This window comes from Macaca mulatta, chromosome 8, assembly GCF_049350105.2.
Source record: "Macaca mulatta isolate MMU2019108-1 chromosome 8, T2T-MMU8v2.0, whole genome shotgun sequence".
In the NCBI taxonomy this organism is placed as follows: Eukaryota; Metazoa; Chordata; class Mammalia; order Primates; family Cercopithecidae; genus Macaca; species Macaca mulatta.
In genome coordinates, this window is record NC_133413.1 from 85,522,473 (window position 1) to 85,544,052 (window position 21,580).

At 37.8% G+C, this 21,580-nt stretch overlaps 1 protein-coding gene across 1 annotated transcript in view; it reads left to right on the top strand.

Moving 5' to 3' along the window:
* The first annotated feature begins 935 nt into the window (after window positions 1-935).
* Window positions 936-21,580, top strand: part of CRISPLD1 (cysteine rich secretory protein LCCL domain containing 1) — a 45,655-nt gene continuing 25,010 nt past the window's right edge. The window contains exons 1-2 of the mRNA XM_001087482.5: window positions 936-1,562; window positions 2,577-2,896. Of these exons, the coding sequence (XP_001087482.4) occupies window positions 2,639-2,896 (258 nt within the window). The 5' untranslated portion in view covers window positions 936-1,562; window positions 2,577-2,638. The remainder of the gene's footprint in view (window positions 1,563-2,576; window positions 2,897-21,580) is intronic.

The window sequence follows — 21,580 nt, forward strand, 5'->3', positions numbered from 1 at the left end:
ATGTGCATCAAAACTTTTCACCTTCTGCATCTTTCTAATAAGTGATGCTTCCCTTGTCTGTGACAGGAAGCTAGGTCTCACCTTCAGCTGAGGCTTACATTTGAGTTTTTAGGTTTGATAGACACGGTGTAGTTGAATGGTGGAAAGAGACAGGCAACAGCTTGGGATGATTTGAGTTATGACCACAATGTTGTACTTGATTTGATCATATGCTAGATACTCTAGCATTGAGAAAGAATGAAAATTGAGATTATGATTCACCACATTAGGGAAGCAAACATAGATGGATTAAAATAATTAAAAATAAAAATAAAAAACAGCTCCACACTCGGTAGGGTAAGCTGTTGTGAATTTAAAATTAGCAATTTTCTTACTCCAGATTACAACATGAACAAAGGAACGGCCTCTCTTTTCACTACCTATTCTGGCGTTTCAATTCTTGTCAACAATCCCTGATAAATTAACTAATGGCATCCTTTATATCAAACTCCTTAAATGTATACATCATAAGAAAAAAAAGTGCTATGGCCACCTTGAGAAGACAGTGCCTCATATTTTATGAATAAAGAGGGTGTCTCAACTGTCAGGCCATTCTGAGTCACATATTGACCCCAAATTCTATTGAACATCTTCCCCGCTTGGATCTCATCAAGGATGCGGACCCCTGGGAAAAATAAAAGGAAAAGACTTTCTCCATTTCGTCCCCTATTTCCCCCTTTTGTGCCTCCAAGATTGAAGGTGTTAACCCCATCCCCCACCCACTCCATGCTCTCTGGGGCAGCCCCTTCCTCTGTAAGGGCCCTGAAAGGCATTTCAACGTATCAGCAGAAAGGAACTGAGTGGGAGGAGGATCTTTGCATGCAGGGGAGCTGGCGGGGTTGACGGGGGTTGGGGCCCTCCTTGCACATATCTCCCACGGGGGGACCAGACCTTCCGGGCTCAGGTATTGGGAGCCCAAAGCACGCCTACAAAGGCCGAGCGCCCTGGCTTCGCAGCGTCCCAGAGAAGCAGGGCGGGCTGCTTCTGGCGGCTCTGGCGGGCCTCTGGCCAAGGCAGGCTGGAGGTGGGGGTGGGCGAGGAGGGGCGCCGAAGTCACGTGCCCGCGCTGGGGCCGCAATAAATGCTCTGGAGCGCGAGGGAGCGACGAAAGCGCTCGGCGCCTGGTTCTGCGCGCACCGGCTGCACCCAGCAAGAGCAAGAGGTCGCCTCCAGCCTCCGCAGCCGAGCCTTGCTGGTGTCCCCGCCCGTCGCTCCTGCAGATAATGCTCAGAGACTCTGGGGCGCCCACCCTGGCAAACTAACGAAGCAGCTCCCTTCTCACCCCAACTGCAGGTCTAATTTTGGACGCTTTGCCTGCCACTTCTTCAAGGTTGAGGGAGCCAGAGAGGCGGAGGCTCGCGTATTCCTGTAGTCAGAGCCCACGTTGCCCCCCTGACGCGCGGTGCTCGGGCCCTTCCCGAGCGGGGCTCTCGGTCTGCGGTCCCGTGTGAAGGCTCTGGGCGGCTGCAGAGGCCGGCCGTCCGGTTTGGCTCAGCTCTGCCAGGAAACTTCACACTGGAGAGGTAAGGGCGATTCTAAAACGCATCGCTGGGTCGTCAAGCTGCCACCCGTTCCTAACTCCCTTTTCCTTCTTAAACTGTACTAAAAAAAAAAAAAAAAAAAAAAAAAAAAAAAAGCCTACTGGTACAGAGTGGTTAGGCTCGAGGGGTGGGTGGGCTACTCGGAAAGCAGCGACGATAGAGATTAGCGGGAGCTCCAGTTCTTGTAAGTGACTTTGTTGGTTTCACCTCCTTTCTCTGTCGCGCGCTTTCCATTTGAATTCAGAGAACTGTGTGTGCCTTCACACTCGAGAGGAAAAGCTCTCAAGTTGCCGGGGAGCTGCTGACTTCTTCGGGTGCAGGCCACAGATTAGTCACAAACTTTCCAGGAAATACTGAGTTCTTGACCTGAGCCTGAGTAAGAAGAGACTTACCCCAGGGACCCAAACCGTTCATTTGCAGTAGTTCACGGGGCCCCCTAGATGTACTCTTGGATGCATATATGAATAGCCTTTTGTATTTCTTTGAAACATTCACTCTCAGTTTTAGAATGCTGTGGACATTTTGAGTGTCTGTGCAACAGAGATGTGCCACTGGAATAATACCAAATAAAATATTAACACCTTAAAACTCTTCATAGAGAAACATGAACCTCTAGATTGAAATCAAACATTCTAGGTGTATATAACATCTTTTGCAGAATATGTGTAATGTGTAGCCACTTAAAGTCTTGCAATTCACATAGTATTTTCAAGCTTTGACTCTTCTAGGCTACTTTTGCCATTTACGTTTGGCCTCAGGGGTATTATCTTGGACAATACAGTTTTCTATTTTGTGGAAACTGCATTGTGAAAAGTCCTCTGGAAGAAAAAAAAAATGGGTTGGAGATAAGTTATTTCAAAATATGAGTGTCCATTTTCTGTTGTTAAATAGATAGATCAAACTGACACGCTTCCTTTGTAACTTGTTTTGCTCGTGTTATTAGAAAATTCATATCTGCCGGTATTTTCATCTTAATCACATGACATGTCGTTATAGCCAAAAGGAGTGGAAGAGCCTGTCTTGGAGATTTTCCTGGGGAAATCCTGAGGTCATTCATTATGAAGTGTACCGCGCGGGAGTGGCTCAGAGTAACCACAGTGCTGTTCATGGCTAGAGCAATTCCAGCCATGGTGGTTCCTAATGCCACTTTATTGGAGAAACTTTTGGAAAAGTACATGGATGAGGATGGTGAGTGGTGGACAGCCAAACAACGAGGGAAAAGGGCCATCACAGACAATGACATGCAGAGTATTTTGGACCTTCATAATAAATTACGAAGTCAGGTGTATCCAACAGCCTCTAATATGGAGTATATGGTAAGGACGTTTTTCAAGTGGTATGTACAAAAGAAATGTTTATTCATGCTTTCAGTCAGCAGTCCTCATGCTGTTCTTTACTCTTTAATCATTTGTTTTATATGAATATTTTATATGTTTTAAGAAAAGATTTTCTTTCAGGGTATTTTCCTCTACGTATTCATTTATTAATAATGTTCCTCTTGTTTCTAAGAGCTCTTGACATTTCAGAGTAGGACTAAATGCCTTTAGAAACAATGTTCCTACTAAGTGCTGTAAATTCTACTCTTACCAGGAAGGTTAATATAGTGAAAATGGAAAACAGCTGGTATATTTGCTGTTAATTGACTTAACTGAAAATTTACTTCCTAATTCCTGATAGAACCTTTTTATGAATGGTGGATCTGAAAATGGACTAATAATTGGAAGAAATAATTGCTGGATTGCTGGTATATATAGTTTCTAATGGGTCTTTGTTTCTTATAAACATGTAAATGACATTGTAAAAGATACATTTTTATGGTTGCTTTATGTTAAACAGTGCTTTGGCAATGGCTTTTTTTCTCCCCTTGGATTTATTATTTGTGAACTTGAAGCATGAAAATAAGCCTGGGCAAAGGATTAATTTAAAATATGCAACTTATCCTTAACAACCTTATGTTTACTCTGAGTAAATTTGTAACTTTAAGGGACAGAATTACTTCTTTAAGACTACTAGCATGTAACTTATGAGTATACTGCCATTTCATACCCTAAACATTTAGAAAACTTCAAAAATCAGTTATTATATTCCTTCTATGAATGAGGAATGCACTAGCAAAGCCTGATAATAAATAGTTGTTGGTGATGGCAAAACTTACTTAACAAATGTTGGAAATGGCATTTTCATTGCAGTTAATTTTCATACATTAGTTTTTTTCTGCATTTACCTTAGTTTTGGTGGATATTCTTTATTTGGATAATTTTCGTGAAGCATGGAAGTTCTGAGTTCCTATCACCCATTATAAAGTATGGCATTACACTATTTTAACTTTTACCAGAAAAAAATTATTTTACCCTAAAGAAAGTAGGTGGCACTCAAGAGAACTAATCAGGGATTAAGAATTGAGACTCAGGAATGAGGCTGTCTGGATTAAACTTCTGGCACTGACACCCTCTAGCTATGTGACATTGGGCATTTGCTAATTTCTCTCTACTTCAGTTTCCTGGTGCCTAGCATTATATACTCACCTCAAAGGATTATTGTGAAGATAAAAGGAGATAACCTGGACACAGTTTAGCTCATTATCAAACATATTTCAAGATCTCAGTAAATGTTACCAAGACATGTATAACTAATTTGATGTTTCCTTATATGGTTTAAATATAATATCTAAGGAAATTGCCAGCTCTTCTCAAAATACTGTGCAGGACATGACATCTGTCATGTCTTATATTTCTGCCTCTTGCATAGTGTTTGTCTAAAGTGAAAAATTCTATGACTTCTTCATCAATGAGACTTCAAACAGAGTGGCCAGTTCTGGAGCCTTTCCAACTAGGCTACTGAATGCTTATTCCATGTGAATAGGTATTCAGCTACTTTTTACTTAAGGAAGAACTTGGGAGTTCAAACCCACAAAATGCAATCTGAGAATATTTGTGTGTGTTTTCAGTAATATGGAAATCATGGAAGAACAGTTCTGTGATTCGTTCTCATGTCTGGCTTCCAATAATAATAATAATAATAATAATAACTGCCTATTGTATGATATCTGGTCTGGGATGTTTATATGAGTTTCTTTTTAGTTTCACTGGTTTCAGTCTGTCCTTGAAATGTAGATTCAGAAACCAGCCAGGGTTTATGTTGTGTTGCCCTTAGATACTATTAGCACTGGAACTGTGTCTTGGCCATTAACCGGTCTGCAGAGAAGTGCATTGCCCAACTGTAATACACATTTTCTAGAGTACACATTTAAGGTGAAGTCTAAAATACTATTTTATTTGAAATACTGTTGATTTAGGCATTTTATAACAATGTAAATGAGATGTAGATCATTCTTGTGAAAATCCAATTTATTCAAATCGTTATTTAAAATGTATTTATTCTGAGAAAACAAACCTTTAAACTGGCTAAAGGGCTATTTCCTGTAAAATCTGCAATGTCCTATGATAAGTACTACTGGTTTTGGCCCCTTCTACCCTATGTGTCTGTCATTTCATGTTAAATGTTTGAATAACCACTTACCTTATTTATACTTGGTGCATATTTTAGGTAACTCTTTGTCCTTAAACCTATGGGAGCCAGGCCGTATCCGGACATTATTAATGTTACATTTCTACCCCTACTCTTTTACTCATTTAACTTTTAGGGTTAAAAATTGAGTCTGGGCTGGGTGCAGTGGTTCATGCCTGTAATTCCAACACTTGGGGGCAGAGGTGGGAGGATCACCTGAGTTCAGGAGTTCTAGACCAGCCTGGCCAATATGGTGAAACCCCATCTCTACTAAAAATACAAAAAATTAGCCAAGCATGGTGGCATGCACCGGTAATTCCAGCCACTGGAGAGGTTGAGGCACCGGAAACGCTTGAACCCGGGAGGGGAACATTGTAGTGAGCTGAGATCACGCCACTGCACTCCAGCCTGGGTGACAGAGTAAGACACTGCCTTAAAACAAACAAGCAAGCAAGCAAACAAACAAACAAACAAAAATCTTGAGTCTGGAAAGCTTATTTTCTTTTAAAGAGCTTTAGGTGTTGATTGAGAATAAAGAAATAGACTCATTTGAAAATTTGCTTGTAAGCAAGGACACAGAATTCTTTGTTCACGTCTGTGAGTAATGCCAGAGGAGCACAGAACAAATGGAACATTTCTAATTTTGAGTGCTAATCAGTGGATGAGATGAGGTATATATTGTTTCTGAAGGTGGTCAGAAACGTGAATCGTAGGAAAGAGTTGGGGGTATATGTCAATTAGAGGAAGTGGAAGAGAAAAATGCAGGGTGGCAGGAATTGGCAGGCTGGTTGTAGGGAACTGGAAGCAGATTAAGTTCATGGAAGCAGATTAGTTGATGAAAGCACAGACCTTGTGGCAGAGTCAGGATGAGGAGAAATAAGTTATTGGTGATAGAAACCAGTAATCCTAAGGAAGGAGATTACCTACATTTAATTTGGGGTAAATGGAGAAACTGGAACTTTTAGGGCATTCAGTGATACTGTTGCTGAAGTGGCAGTGGGTTTTGGAGGAAAAAGTATTGGCTTTGGACCTAGATTTCAGCAGGTTCACATTTTGCTTCTGCTGCTTATTGGCACGTGAACCCTGATAGTCAGCAAACATTCTAGGCGTTGTTCTTCTCATTGGCAAAATAAATGAAAGAATATAAACCTTATATGTTTATTGGCCATTTTTATGTTTTTTTTTTTTTTTGGAAAAATGTCTGTTCATGTCCTTTGCACACTTTTTAGTGGGGTTGTTTTTTTCTCATTGAGTTCCTTGTAGATTCCATATACCAGTCCTTTGTCAGATACATAGTTTACAAATATTCTCTTCCATTCTGTAGGTTGTCTGTTTACTCTGTGGTTATTTCTTGCTGTGCAGAAGCTTTTTCGTTTTAGCACCATTGGTCTATTTTTGTGTTAGTTGCATTTGCTTTTGAGGTGTTTTTCATAAATTCTTTGCCTAGGCCAATGTCTAGAAGAGTTTTCCCTGGGTTTTCTTGTATAGTTTTTATAGTTTCAGGTCTTACATGTAAATATTTAATTCATAAATCATGCAGTATCACTCAGCCATAAAAAAGAATGAAATCATGTCTTTTGCAGCAATGTGAATGGGACTGGAGATCATTATCTTAAGTGAAATAACTCAGAAACAGAAAGTCAAATCCCGTATGTTCTCACTTACATGTGGGAGTTTAAATACTATGTGCACATGGATATAGGAAGTGAATTAATAAACGCTGGAGACTTGGAGAGGTGGCAAGGGTGGCAAGAGATGAGAAATTATGTAATGTGTATATTACATTATGTAATATATGTAATCATGTAATGTGTATATTGTACACTATTTGGGTGGTAGTTACACCTAAAGTGCAGACTTCATCACTACACAATATATCAATGTAACAAAACTGCACTTACACTCCTTAAGTCTATTAAAAAAAAAAAAGAATACAAACCTGACAGGTTGTAATGAGATAAGCCATTTGCTACTGTGGAACAGCTTTGCTTTCTTTAAGCGTTTGCATTATGTGTTTTAAGACTGCATTGCTTGGTTCTTCCATGTCCCCATGCTCTTGTTTCCCACACATCTCTGAAAAGTTTGTTTCCCAAGTTTTCACTTCTGTCCTTTTCCCTTTCTACAGGGACTTCTGTACTCCTCTGACTTTAGATATCCTGTATTTGTGGCTCCATATTCTGTATCTCCAGCTGACAGCGCTGTCTTTGAGCTTCATTTGAGCTTCATTTTTGTATTTCCTACTGCCTATTGGACCATCTCCATGTAATGTTACTCCACAGACATAATACTGCACACTGCAAGTGTCAAAAAAAAAAACCCAAAAAAACCTGCCTTATCCTTTTCCTCTACCCTCACCTGCCAGCCTCTTTGTTGATGATGAATATCACTAACATCTTCTCAGTACTTTCTAAGAAACATACAAAAAAAAAAAAACCCAGAAAATTGGTCACATCCTTAACTTTTTACCACACATTTCCGTATATCATACACACACGAACATCAATACACCATTACTTGCCAAATTGTGTAGCTTCTGTCTCAAATGTCTTTTGAATCCCTCTCTTCTATTGCATTCTAATCTTTGCTCTTTTCATACCTACACTGGTACCACAGCTTCCCACCTAGCAGACTATACCAGTCTGTTCTGTTCCTCCTTTCTTTTTTTTTCCTTTTTTTTTCTTTTTTGAGACTAAATCTCGCTCTGTCTGCCAGACTGAAGGGCAGTGGCACAATCTCAGCTCAGTGCAAACTCTGCCTCCAAAGTGTAAGTGATTCTCCTGCTTCAGCCTCCCAGGTAGCTAAGATTACAGGTGCACGTCACCATCCCCAGCTAATTTTTATATTTTTAATAGAGATGGAGTTTCACCATGTTGGGCAGGCTGGTCTCAAACTCCTAGTCTAAAGTGATCTGCCCGCCTTGGCCTCCAACAGTGCTGGCATTATAGGCATGAGCCACCATGCCGGTCTTTGTACCTACTTTATTTCTAATTTACCTCACTCTCCTCACCATTAGTGAAGGTGACTTTTCCCTCAAACCAGTCTGTGCTGGTTGCTTAGTTGCACAACAGTTCTCTTGGCTTCTGGCTGCTCACAATTTAAAGCCCACCATGATTAGCTTATAAATGGAAGCATGTTGTCCAATCTGCCCCAGAGTGGTCAACTCCCTTGTGTTTATTTGAACCTGTGTTCCCATTGAATTACTCAGTGTTCTTGAAGATGGGCATACCTCCTCATGCCCTCGTGCTGGGCTGGAGTGCAGTGGCACTGTCTTGGCTTATTGCATGTCCGCCTCCCAGGCTCAAGAGATTCTCCTGCCTCAGCCTCCCGAGTAGCTGGGATTGCGGGCGTGTGTCACTTCGCCTGGCTAATTTTTGTGTTTTTAGTAAAGATGGGGTTTCACTATGTTGGCTAGGCTGGTCTCGAACTCGTGACCTCAGGTGATCCACCCGCCTCAACCTCCCAAACTGCTGGACAAGTGTGAGCCACTGGGCACGGCCACAAACTCTTACTTTTCCCTCAAAACAGCTTAAACTTTGTCTTTCCTATAAAGCTCCCTCTGCTCTCGCCATTCCACTGCTGCATTCCTATTTATTTAAGCCTATTTATAGTATTAAAGCCTATTTTTTTGCAGTGAAATATCATACTTGTTTTCCTTTCTAAGACTGAATTACTAGAAGGATAAGTATCATACATTATTTATCTTTATAACTAAGCTTGGTGAATAGAAGGGCTACTCAGTAAACATTTGTTGATAGAATATTGTTGCTCAATAAATACTTGTTGAATAAGGGGATGGATGGATGAATAGGTAAGATTATATGAAACAAATATGGAGGACAGGTAAGACAGAGAAATTAAAATAATAAAAGTTCTGGAAGGTAGAATATCACCAAAACCAGGGATATTGATGTGGGAAATTGGAAACACTTGAGAAAAAAGTGTAAATGCTTCAAATAATTCAGGATTTTTTCCCTAGTTTTTCAAATTTTCATGAGCTGCTAAAAAATGTCGTATAACATAGAGCTACTAAACTGTTAGTAAATGTATTGAAATGTTGTGGAATTTAAATAATAAAACAGATTAATGAGTCTTTACCCCTTATTGCATATTTTTAACATAGTCTGTAAAATATTATAGATAAAGTTCAAAATAGTTTGTTACTATACAAAGTGTACCTAAGTGTAGAATGTACTTTAGCAACCAGGGAGGGCAGGTGACCTAAAAAGGACATGTGGGTCAACTGTGTAAACTGTTTCTTGCTGTTATTACTGTTTCCCTGTTTTTTTTGAGAAGTGTTGGCAGACACTCTGCTGGGGAGTTGATTGCTATGCATGCCTCCTCTCCCCTCATGTATTGGAGAGGCTATGGGCAGAACCTTCACATGAATGACACTTTTCTAACTGTAAAATGAAACACATCTGGTTTCGCTAGGGAACCAGAACCTAAGGGCCAAATAACTGGTGGTACTTTCAGTCCTGGGAGTATGTTGATGCAAACAATGTCTTGGTTTCAATTGGTTACTTATGTTCTTTCTAAGGCCATGCTTAAAATTAGAAATTATGTTTTGTTTTTTTCCTTCTGTGCTTCAGTACAGAAGATAACTCCAGAAACTGGACATGGGACAATCTAGTTTGTTGAACAGGGTAATGCTAATCTAGAATATGCAAAAGTGATCTTTAGCTTGTGAATTGCTTCATTTACTCTCATAAATTCACATTTTCTAACATTATTTGCTATCAGTGATATATGTCCAGAATAAATGTAGATAAAGAAATGATGGCCTTATGACTTCCTTACCCATAGCTTGTGTCCTGATCTTGGTACAAGTGCCAATAATTCATTGCAATAAATATTTTATTGCAATTAAGGTTTAATGGCAATTAAGGTTACTGCAATTCTTAACTCCTAAAATAATAGTTTTCTCTCTGTATACTGTTGCTTGACTGGTCATTTTCAAAAATGAAATATTTTTATATCTTTGACACACGGTATCTACATACACCTAAAGGTATATGAAATTTCTGTTTATTTAAAGAATATCATTATTACTTAAAATTACTAAAGTTCCCTTATTCTGAATTTAAAATAGCTTATTTAATTTTCCTAAAGTGTTTTTGCTTTAATAGTAGTATTGAGATACAATAAAGTTGTTTTAAGTATCATTTTCTACAGAATTTTAAAGTTTACAAAACTTTATTTTGAATATTTTTAAGACTTCGACCTTTAAAGTGAGTGTATTTTTCTTTTTGAAGATTGCACCATAGATGGCAATACCTATAGAAAGAAAAGTGACATTACAACCCAGTTCTATTCTCCCTTAAATATTAGCAACATATCTATGGGTTTAGAAAGACAAGAGAAGAAAAGTAGTTTCAATAGGAGAATGGAACATCCAGAGCCTGAGATATGCCACAAAATTTTGGAATTGTGCTTTTATTCATTCCTTTATTCAGCAAGTATTGGGAGTTTACTAAATCCCAGGCACTATCTAGGCTCCTAGTAGAAACAGAACAAACATTCTTCCTTGCATGGAATAGATGCGAGTCTCCAGACAGCCAGGGTGCCCATGTGGCAGACAGACGGAGTATGAGAAGTGTGGTAGGAGATGAGGTTACAGGTTTAATTGGGGAAGAGATGAAGATCATCGTAAAAACTCTTTCTTTTAGCTGAGTTTATGATAAGAAGCCATTTGAGGCATTTCGACATATGAATAGCATGACCTTCCCTACATTTATTCAGAATCATTCTGGCTTTGTTGAGAACATACTTTAGGCGGTGCGAAGAGGAGCACAGCTGTGAACAGGAAGACAAGGCAATTGCAGTAATCGTACAATAGTTGATGGTGGCTAGGAGTGGGGTGACAGCCATGAAGGTAGTAAGAAATGGAAAGAGTATGAATATAAATCCCTATGTGATCATAAAATTCATCTTGGAAAATTAAAGGAGGCCTTGTTGCAAGATGAATGAAATTGACTTGGCTGGCCAGCCAGCCAGTAGGCTGGGATTTCCTGCATTTGATGCAAGATCTAAATCCATCCAAGCCTTGGCTGCCGTGTTTTGAAAACTGATGGCAGTTTCCCCTCTGGTTTGAATATCAGTGGAGAAGATTCTGGATCCTTCAGCTTGCAAGGACTTCTGGAATGGTTGCAGAGATTCCAGAAATCACTGGTTACCCATTTTACCCACACAATTTCAAGAGATTAGAGGAGGAGGAACGCAACCTCTGTCTCCTCCCTTTCTGGGATAGATTTGCCTGCTGTTTCCTCACCTAGTCTGCCTTCCCTCTCAAAACTCAGTCTCCTTCCTCCCTCCAAAAAACAGAAGATGAGAACTTTTGCATGAGAAGTAGAACAGGAAATTGTCCAGTTTCTGCCCAGCAATCACTATTAATTGCACTATCATGGGAATGTCTTTGGGATTTTATTTCATTTTGGCAGACTTATTTGGCATATGGGGTATAGCTGTACAGTTTGCGCCATTAGATCTTGGAAGCGTTGTAGTTGTTATTTTTTCTAAGATGGGGAAGAATATGGATAGACCAGTTTTAGGTAGAGAAAGTTGGGGCTCAGTTTGAGACATATTCAAATTGAGATTTAGCTTAGATATCGAAATGAATGTGTCAAGTATGCCATTAGATACAAAGCAGTTAATATATGGAGGCAAATCTTGAACATGAAATTAGGACTCACCATCATTTAGATGGTATTTAAACTCATGAGGAGAGATGAGGTCGTCAAGGGAATGAGTATACATACAGATGGTCAAGACATGAGTTCTTGACACACTTTAAAGTGTAGAGGTAGGGAAGATGAGAAGGAAAAACACAAAGAAAATTGAGAATTAGGAAGAAAACCAGAAGAACATGATGGCCTGGAATTCAAATGAAGAAAAGCAGAAAGAGTGATCAGCTCTGTCAAATGCTGCTTATAAACCTCAAGTAAAATGCAGATATGACAATTTTACAACATATTTGACAATATAGAGGCTACTGAAATCTGATAATACAGTTTGGATGAAGTCATAGTGGTCTAAGACTAGTTCAAGAATGGGATCAGAAATATTATTCATTACTTATTTATCGAACATGCAATATCTCCTGTGGGTCAGGTGGTACCCACAGTCTTTTGTTTTGAGTCAGGGTCTCTGTCCCCTAGGCTGGAGTGCAGTGGCACAATCACAGCACACTGCAGCCTTGACCTCCAGGGTTCAAGCCATCCTTCTACTTCAGCCTCCTGAGTAGCTGAGACTACAGCAATGTGTCACCAGGCCCAGCTAATACACAGTCTTAACTCTCTTCCAGCCTAAAGTTTTCAACTTAGTTTTAGAATAGATAATTCAATCTGGGAATGTATCTCAAATTTTATGACAATAAATAGGAAAATGTAATTTATTTGCATAATTTTTGCACTTTACTGAATGCCTTTATTTAAATATGAAAATATAATAATCATATAGTCACACTTAAGAGTTACATTTAGTTCAGGAAAATTCTCTCTTTGCTATTGTTCAGGCTGTGCTCTCTCACATATTCCTTACGGGAATTTATACACCAAATCATTGCACATGGCTTTAAAATTTAAATTCTTATATTTGTAGTGATTTTTACTAAATCAAAGCCAAGTCTTTATAAAAATGGCTATGGGTCATTGCTTCATTTATATATGCATAAATATACATATGTTATATTTATACACGCACATACATCATGGAGGATATTTATACATGTATGCACATATAATACATTTATATGTATGATATTTAGTTTACAGGGAGAAAAATGTGAAAATTTAAGTGGTAATGAATTATCTGGTGAAGATATTACAGTATGTCTAACCATGTTCTTATTTTCCTAAATATTTGTTGCCTTCATAATTTTAAAAAGCTACTTGTAAGGCTTTTATAATTGATTACAGTGATTTGTTATTATTGATAAATTTACGTTTAAAAAGGCATTTAAATCAACAAATATTGACTGAGCACTTATGTGACAGACACTGTTCTTAATGCTGAGGAATGCATTAGTTTATAACGCGTTTGACCAGTTAATGAAAATAAGCAGAGTGAGGTGATAGAGAATGAGGGAGGTGGAGCTAATCCTATTGGGTAGTTGGAGAAGGCTTTTCTGAATTGGTGAATTACAAGGAGTCAGCTAAGGAAAGATACAGAGACCCATCATTCTAGGCAGGAGAAATACTAGGCACAAAGTCTTCAAGTCAGGAATAAGGTTGGAATTTAACAAAGAAGGACTGTGGGACTGAATTTTATTCCATAACAGGGTAAGTATTAGAAAATAAGGTAGACATAAAAACATGGACCAGAATCCTTTTTTTTTTTTTTTTTTTTGAGACAACGTCTTGCTCTGTCACCCAGGCTGTAGTGCAATGGCACAGTCATGACTCACTGCATCATCAAACTCCTGGGCCCAAGCCGTCCTCCTCCTCAGCCTCCTGAGTAGCTGAGACTACGGGCACATACCACCACACCCAGCTAATTTTTAAATTTCTTGTAGAGATTGGTCTTGCCGTGTTTCCCAGGCTGGTCTTGAACTCCTGGGCTCAAGTCATCTTCCTGCCTCGGCCTCCTGAAGTGCAGGGATTATAGGCGAGAGCCACAGTGCCTGGTCCCAGAATCCTTTTTGGCCTTTTAGGTGAATAAAAATTTCTGTTTTATTTTGAATTTTTTTTGAGATGGAGCCAGTGTGGTGGCTCATGCCTGTAATCCCAGCACTTTGGTTGCTGAGGTGGGTGGATCATCTGAGGTCAGGAGTTCGAGACCAGTCAGATCAACATGGTGAAATGCCATCTCTATCAAAAATAGAAAAATTAGCCAGGTGTGATGATGCATGCCTGTAGTCTCAGCTAATGGGAAAGCTGAGGCAGGAGAATCGCTTGAACCTGGGAGATGGAGATTTTAGTGAGCCGAGATCGTGCCACTGCACTCCAGCCTGGGTGACAGAGAGACTCCATCTCAAAAAAAAACCAAAAACAAAAAACAGTAAAGTTCAGAGATTTAATAGCAGCGAAGAAGTTTACTATATTATTTCAAGGTATTGACAAGAATCAGAGATTTAAAGTAATATATTCTTCTCTGATTTGCCATTGGTCACACCACTCTATCACACCACTGTATGTGGTGTCACCTGCTTTCCCTTTGGAGACATTTGACTAGGCAACATCTGGAGATTAGAAAGAGATAATCAAAGACATGTTAGTAATGGATTAATTTTTTAAGTACTCAGATATTAGATAATATGGATCTAGTACAGATACATACCAGATAGCTTGTTTGGGGTTCATATTGCAATTGAATGCTAAATACATATGGTTGTACAGGAATCTAAATTATGAAAATTATGGAACTGTTGACCCAAATATGTTACTTGGATTACCGGGTTATTAAACTGGCTAAAAATAAGAAGCTGAAACTGATCTGGCGAAGCTTACTTTTTTCTTCTTTTGACTTGTTAACAGAATCAGTAAGGTGTGATTAAAGTCAACTACTTACACATACATGCTAATTGGGAAAAAGACAGCAGATTTTCTATATTGGCAGCTCATAAACCTCAAAGGCAAACATTTGAAAAAGGACACAGTCTATTTAGTAAGCCATGCTTTATATTTTAATTTTTAAGCCAAAACATGTTATGAAAATAGCAGAATATTAAAGATAGAAAGCATATTTTTGTCATGGCAAAGCAAGTAGGTATGATTTTGGGGGTAGAAATAAGGGGTGCTTTTGTCTAATAGTACTCAAACTTTAATGTGCATATGAATCCCCTGGGAATCTTGTTAAAATATATATTTCGATTCAATAGGTCTGGGAACCCCAATATTCTGTATTTCTAACAAACCCCCAGGTGATGTGGTGGCCGCTGTTCTAGCAACCTCATTTTAAGTAGAAGGCTTTATCCTTCCTGGAGGAAGTGAGGTTTAAATTGGGACATGAATAATTATAAAATACAGGTTCTTTATTTTCTCCCTCTTCAACTATCACATTCTCCTCCCTTTTTTCTTTATATAAGGTAGTGACTGTAACTGTTAAGGCAGGAAAATGGAATTTCTTTTTCATTTTTTTTTTTTACAAAGTACTTATAATGCATAATGTTGGAGAAGTTTGAACAATAAGATTCTCTCCTCTAAGGCCTAATGTTGAAGTCAGTCTAATTGGAGGAGAAATGGGAAATGAATCTCAAAGTTAGTTAATGGCACAATTCTGCTGGATAGTGAAAAGTGAAATACAGCCACTGACGGAATAAACCTTAAAGGCCATATGAGTAAGAAGGGAGGAAGTAGAATTTCAGTTGGGTAAGTATGAGGGGTTGGAGGGCAGCAACTAGATAAAAGGATAATGAGCTATTAGGCAAGACTGAGAGTGAACACGGGACTTAGTGTTTCTAGAATGTCCCCTGTATGTTGTTGCAAGTCAAACAATACAAAGTAACCACCAAAATGCTGGACAGTCTGGTAAAGGGGCTGCTGGTAATAAAACGTAAAACTGTATCTTATACTTGCTCAAGACATATTAAATCCGTATCTGAAATAATGAATGAGATCAGATGTTGTCCAGAGAAGGAAAATCAAAATGAAAAAAAGTGTTGAGGGAGGGGCAGCTCTTGAATGAAGATGGAATAAGAACATGGGAACTCCTGTGTGGAAAGAAAAGGCCAAGAGGTCTGCTAAATCAAGGGTACTGTGAATAAGTGAGTACAACCTGAACAAATACAAAGCAGTGCTATTTCACGTGAACATCTACCGTGTTATTACATGTGCCTTGAGATTTTTGATGCTAAACAGATCTCGCCAAGCCTGCTCCCCTTTGCAGACAGTGAGAATGCCTATCGCCCTCCTTGTTTTCTTTGTAATGAATTTCTACTTCCTTTAAGATTCACTTAGAGCCTAACCTGCTTTTGTCTAAACCCTCCATACAGAATTAGGTGCCCCCCAGACCCAGTTCCCTGGCTTCCATAGCCTCCTTTACATGCCGCTGCTTGCAGTGTTTACATCCTTGTCTCTTTCTCTAGCCTCACATTCCTTTGTAGGAAGGGACTGTGCCATGGTAATCTTTGCATTCCCCGGTTGTGTGGCTGACACATGGCCTAAGCTCAGTTTGTGTTAGCCGGAAGGAAAACAAAATGGGATGAATGAAAAAAATGAAAAGATGACAAGATTTTCAACAACAATTTAAAGTAGACAGAATGAAAAGGATTTAATTCTGTCTTGACAAAATAGTTTTATTAGAAAATTGCAAAAACATTCTTTTTAGTGAAAGCTTTTCACTAAAATGTTTTACATAATTACATATCATTGCAAGCTTGACATGATATGTAAATATTGTTTTACATATCCTGATGTCCTCTATTGAAAAATATAAAATTATGTAAAATGTAATAAAAAATAAAGTTAGGTAAAACCATTTTATATATTTTAAACATGAATTTATGCAAACAATAATTTTACATAAAACAATTTTATATAAAACAAAATTTTATGTTTTTAAGTAGAATAGTTTTTGGCTTAGGGCAAACTCATTCATTTTGGGTTAGTGCAAACTCATTTAGTAAACACGACAGGTGGCTAAATTATCACTGGATTTCAGTGACTTTCTGAGTTGCACTGGGTTTCTGACATCTCTGTCTCACGATCTGGGGATGGTCAGAAGCCCTCTGAAGTTCACGATAGGATCTTCCAGGAGATACAGTGATCAGAATGCCAAAACTCTTGATGAACTGTTTTCAAGATGTAAGTCACAGTATGGTAAGAAGTACAAATTAATATATTTTACACTGCATATAAATCATGAAGAATTTCAGAATAAAGCAGTGACGAGTAAAGCCTCTTAGAAGAGGTATGTTTTGAAATAGTATTTGGTAGAGGTTACCATCATTGTGTGGAAGGGAATATGGTGAGACCCTCATCAGTAAGGGATTGTGGTGAAAATATGTGTCCAGCTGATTCAATGGGGAGGAAATGGCTGTCACAATCTGTGTGAATTGATTTAAGCCTCAATTATGGAGATATTTAGGCTTGGTCAGATTTTCCCAAATGGTGGAAACAACCTTGTTCTGTCAAGTGTGAATCATGGCAGACTTGAGCAGCACAGCCCTGTTCCATTGTCTTATCTGCTTCTTATGATGAAACATTTTATTTGAGGTAATATGACAGTATTAGTCTGACCTTTTAAAGTGAAACTTCATTACAAATTATTTCCAAACTTTGAGTTTCTTGAGCTTTCTTGACCTAAAAAATGTTTTTTATATATAATGTATGTATATGTTAGTGTCACCTGAACTTCAGGGATACTTGGAGACTTCAGTTGGAAATGAATCTCAGAAAGATTTCTTTTTAACTAAGGTCTTAAATTAGTTAATTGTTAAGAATTTGCAGCAAAGCTAGGAGTAACTTACTCCAACCTTTGTTTTGTAATTCATGTTGTCTTAAACATGAATTATAAGATTGTTTACTCTCTCGTTGGAACTTTAGATAGCAGTGATTATCTTATTTTTCAATCATTCAAAATTTTGAATTTTAATTTCTCTCTTACTCATATAAATACCAGTAGTGTTCTAAATTACTGGTAATGTTCCAAATTACTGGAAGAGACGGGCTATGTTAATTACAGCAAATCAAACAGATTCTCATAGGAACAGGGGAAGAAGAGAGCATTCATTAAGATCTAGTATGTGTCAGGTAACAGGTTGTTAGGCAGTTTGCTAATCAAAATTCTGTGAAAGGTTTTCATTTTCAAATATTTGTTTCTCAACAGGAAACAAATGCCACAATAACTAGGGTTCAACAGTTAAAAAAAAAAAATAATAATAATAATGAAGGGCCTATACGCAGAGTTGTGGGCAGGATTAAGGCGAGCCATGGGGTGTGGCAGGGTGCCCAGGCTTTTGTGGTCCTGACACAGGCTGGTGAAGACAGGTGCCTGGAAGCAGGGTCATGTGAGAGGACCCGGTCACCATTGCGGTGAGGCCTAGAGGACTCAGAGGGGCAACGCATTCTGAAATTCACCTCCCACCCTCGGAATTCCTGTTTGTGTGTTTTGTTGGCCAAATCTAACCAGAAGCCGGGGGCAGGAGAGCCTGAGGTAACTCAGCATGTGGAGCTATATTGTGAAGACACTGAACTTGGCAGTAAGGGGCTGAGCTGACTGTGTGGGGTAAATGAATATTTAGCACTATCTTCTTTCTCAGAGTTTTAAATAAGGACTTTTGAAAACCATTCTTTAAAAAATCATCCTTTTAGTCATTGTTTTAATATTGAGGAAAATAATGCTATAGTCATATTCCTGAGGAATGTCTAAAAATCTGATTGAGGATGCTATGGTTCCTAAACCAGCTTTGAGCTTCGTGGCATTCAAGGAAAACGGGAAACTATGTTGTTTGTAGCTCTCACTGCCTGTTTGCAGGCACAGCAATTTATCATTCTTGAGGCAGGAATTATTAGTGGAAACTTATCGCAGAATTCTTAATATAGCAATATAGAGACACCAAGCAATGTAACATAGTCGTTTCATTAAAAGTATGTAAATATACATTTGAATGTTTCTTATAGTAGTCATCTTTGGTTTAAATTGAAGTTTGGATGTCAAATTGTAGATTTCAGTTTCTATGTCTCCATAAACTGTCTTCTTTTGTCCAAGAAGTTTTTCACTTGTTAGATCTTTTTTTATTTCATTTTGAAAATTTGATGTTCCCACATAAATACACAAAAGCAATTATTTTTTATTTACTTTCAAAACCTAAGTTATGGTTATTTTGATATTTGAATATGAAACATAAACTAATTCATAAGTAGATACTGCGGAGGGATTTTTAAATGAGTTTTCCTATCATGCATTTTTATAGACTTGACTTTTAGATCAATCCTGCATCTATATAAAATTTACTGGGTTATGAATAAACTGAACACATGTTTATTCTTATAAAATGGCATCATGTCTATAGGTGAAGACTTAAAGATCAAGAAGTAAAGAATATGTATAGATCAGGACTTAAAGTACCATAAATTATATGAGACATTTGCAATTACTAAAGGATTTTCTTGATAAGCGAGGTAGGTAAGGTATGGTCAAACTTGGGGAGGGGGACCTTGACACTGAGATGAGATGAGCTTAATCAGTAGAAATTCTATGGAAAATGTAAGGACTGTAATTCTGTAGAAAATTAATGGCTTTGCTGTCCCACAAAGACTGTAAGCCCTATGTCATGCATCTGATGTAATATTCAATATGATATCTGTATATATTGATACAGTGGGTTTAATTGAAATAATCTTGTGAGTGTATCTGCATATTAAGTTTCCATTACAAAAGGTATTTTAATTTTAATAAAATATAGAGGAGTTTTCTAAATTGTTAGGGTGCTATTTTTTTAAGGTTTTAAGCCTTTGTTTTAGATTTTAAGTGAAACATTGCCACTCATGCCTCACATCTCTCAATTTGCAGGAGACCCTAATTTGTGCATTGCCTTAAGGTAATGCTTCTTTCTCAGTAGTTGGCAAAGTCACTGTGCCCTGTAACATAAGTGTTTCCTTTGAAATCTGAGCCTCGTGCATTTTCCCTATAACTACAAAGTCTATTCAGAATGGGTGAAGCACAACACTTAAAATACCTGAAGTAATTGAATTGTAAGGAATGCAATACAGCTGCTTGCCATAGTGCATTTAATACCAGATGATTTAGTCACAAAAGCATCTCACACTCTTCCCGCACAGATTTATTTACTTATTTATTTCATTGATGTCTGGGAGAAAATTACATAGCTTTACAGATGTTATAATGAGTCATTATATTTGGAATTTGAATCTGATGTATTCTGAACTGTCCAATGTGTTATTTTCATAGAATAACGAACTATTGGGGTATCTTGGAAGTTAGGTTATTGCTGTAGTTAGGATCACATTGACAACTTACTCTATCAGATTCTTGGATTGTAGTTTCTGATTTAAAAAGGAAAACAAAAGATTTGGGGAGGGATTGAATTAAGATGGATGATTTACAAACCTGTTTTATTTCAGAAGTGGTAGCATAGCAAGAATTATATTTTAAAGCAGTATTTCTAAAAAGATAATTCTGTATGCCTTTTATTTTCTCAAATCACTTCTGCATTCATGAGCTGCTTGAAAAATTCTGGTATTCCTGATAGCTGTGCAAAAAATTATATTTAGAAGTCTGTGCTTTATTTCAAATATTTTACCATCATATTTTCAGTACTAAACTGAAGAAAGGCCTGGTTTTAAATTTTTATTAAGGTTATCTTCTTATTCAACTAAATGCAAAGTTTTATTAAGGTTCTCTGTTGCATTTATCTGTTATGAACAATATTAAAACAAATACTTCGAAACAATTGAGCCCTGCTGTCATGGGCTCGTAATTAGGAAATCTGAAATCTCCTTGGTTATCACAAAACCGCTTCTCAAACGGCTGTTTGAAAACAGCTTTTGCTTCTTAGGTAATAGAGATGCTCTTCATTGTCATCTTAATTGTCATCAGATGCCTTTGTCACCAGAAATAGTATTTTACAGCTGATTCTTATGGGATACTACCAGCAATACAGGATGTCATCTAAGAGACCGTGATGTACAGACAATGGAATTGGAAAGCTGAGTCTTTTCCATTGAATTACAAAAGAATTTGGAAAGACTTATTTCAGCTCCGTAATGTTAGAGATAAGGAAAGAGAAACCAAATGATGTAATCAAAGATATAAGTTTGGAAATAACAATTTAAATGGGAAAGAGAACTCTTCCAGGGTGTTCCATGTATTTTATGGTTTGAGTCATTTGAACAATGCAAACTTTTGTCTCTGTCTGTATAATAAAAGAAGAAGAAAATTGATCACGAATGCCCTTGACTTATATAGGTCCAGAACACACAGCACTGAAGAAGGGGTATTTTCAGCACCATTGGAAACTAAAGCGTAATTCTGTCATTACTTCTGTCAGCCCCTGACTGCACAGAACTGGGATAGGTAGGGTTGGAGATATTGGAGTGCTTTTCTGAGTTAAGCATGTACACTTATGTGTCTCAAAAGAAGGATGTTTGGGGAATTTATTGTTCAAAACTTATTGCAAATGCTAAGAGACAGTTTTAAAAATAATTCTATCATTATTTTCAGCTTTCACTAGTGGAAAGGTAAGACTTGAGAGCCTCCAGCCTAGATCTGGACTTCCAGCATAACTGCCTTTGCAATGCTCTAAGAAGGAACAACTTTCAGATGTAGTTGGGAAATAGAGTTGTTTTCATTTTGGCACACCTCACGTGTATAGAAATGGGTACCCAACTACTCATTTTATAGAGAAATGGTAATTGTAGTGTGGTTTGACTTTAAATTAGTGCTGGGTGAATAGTTCAGAGGAAGAAAAAAAGAAACTCTTTAGGCTATCTTGATTTAATTTGCAAACCTGAATTTAAATAGAAATGTATAGAGACTAACCTACATTTAATGGGGTGGGTATAACTTATTGGCAGTTTTAAAACATGAAATATGTT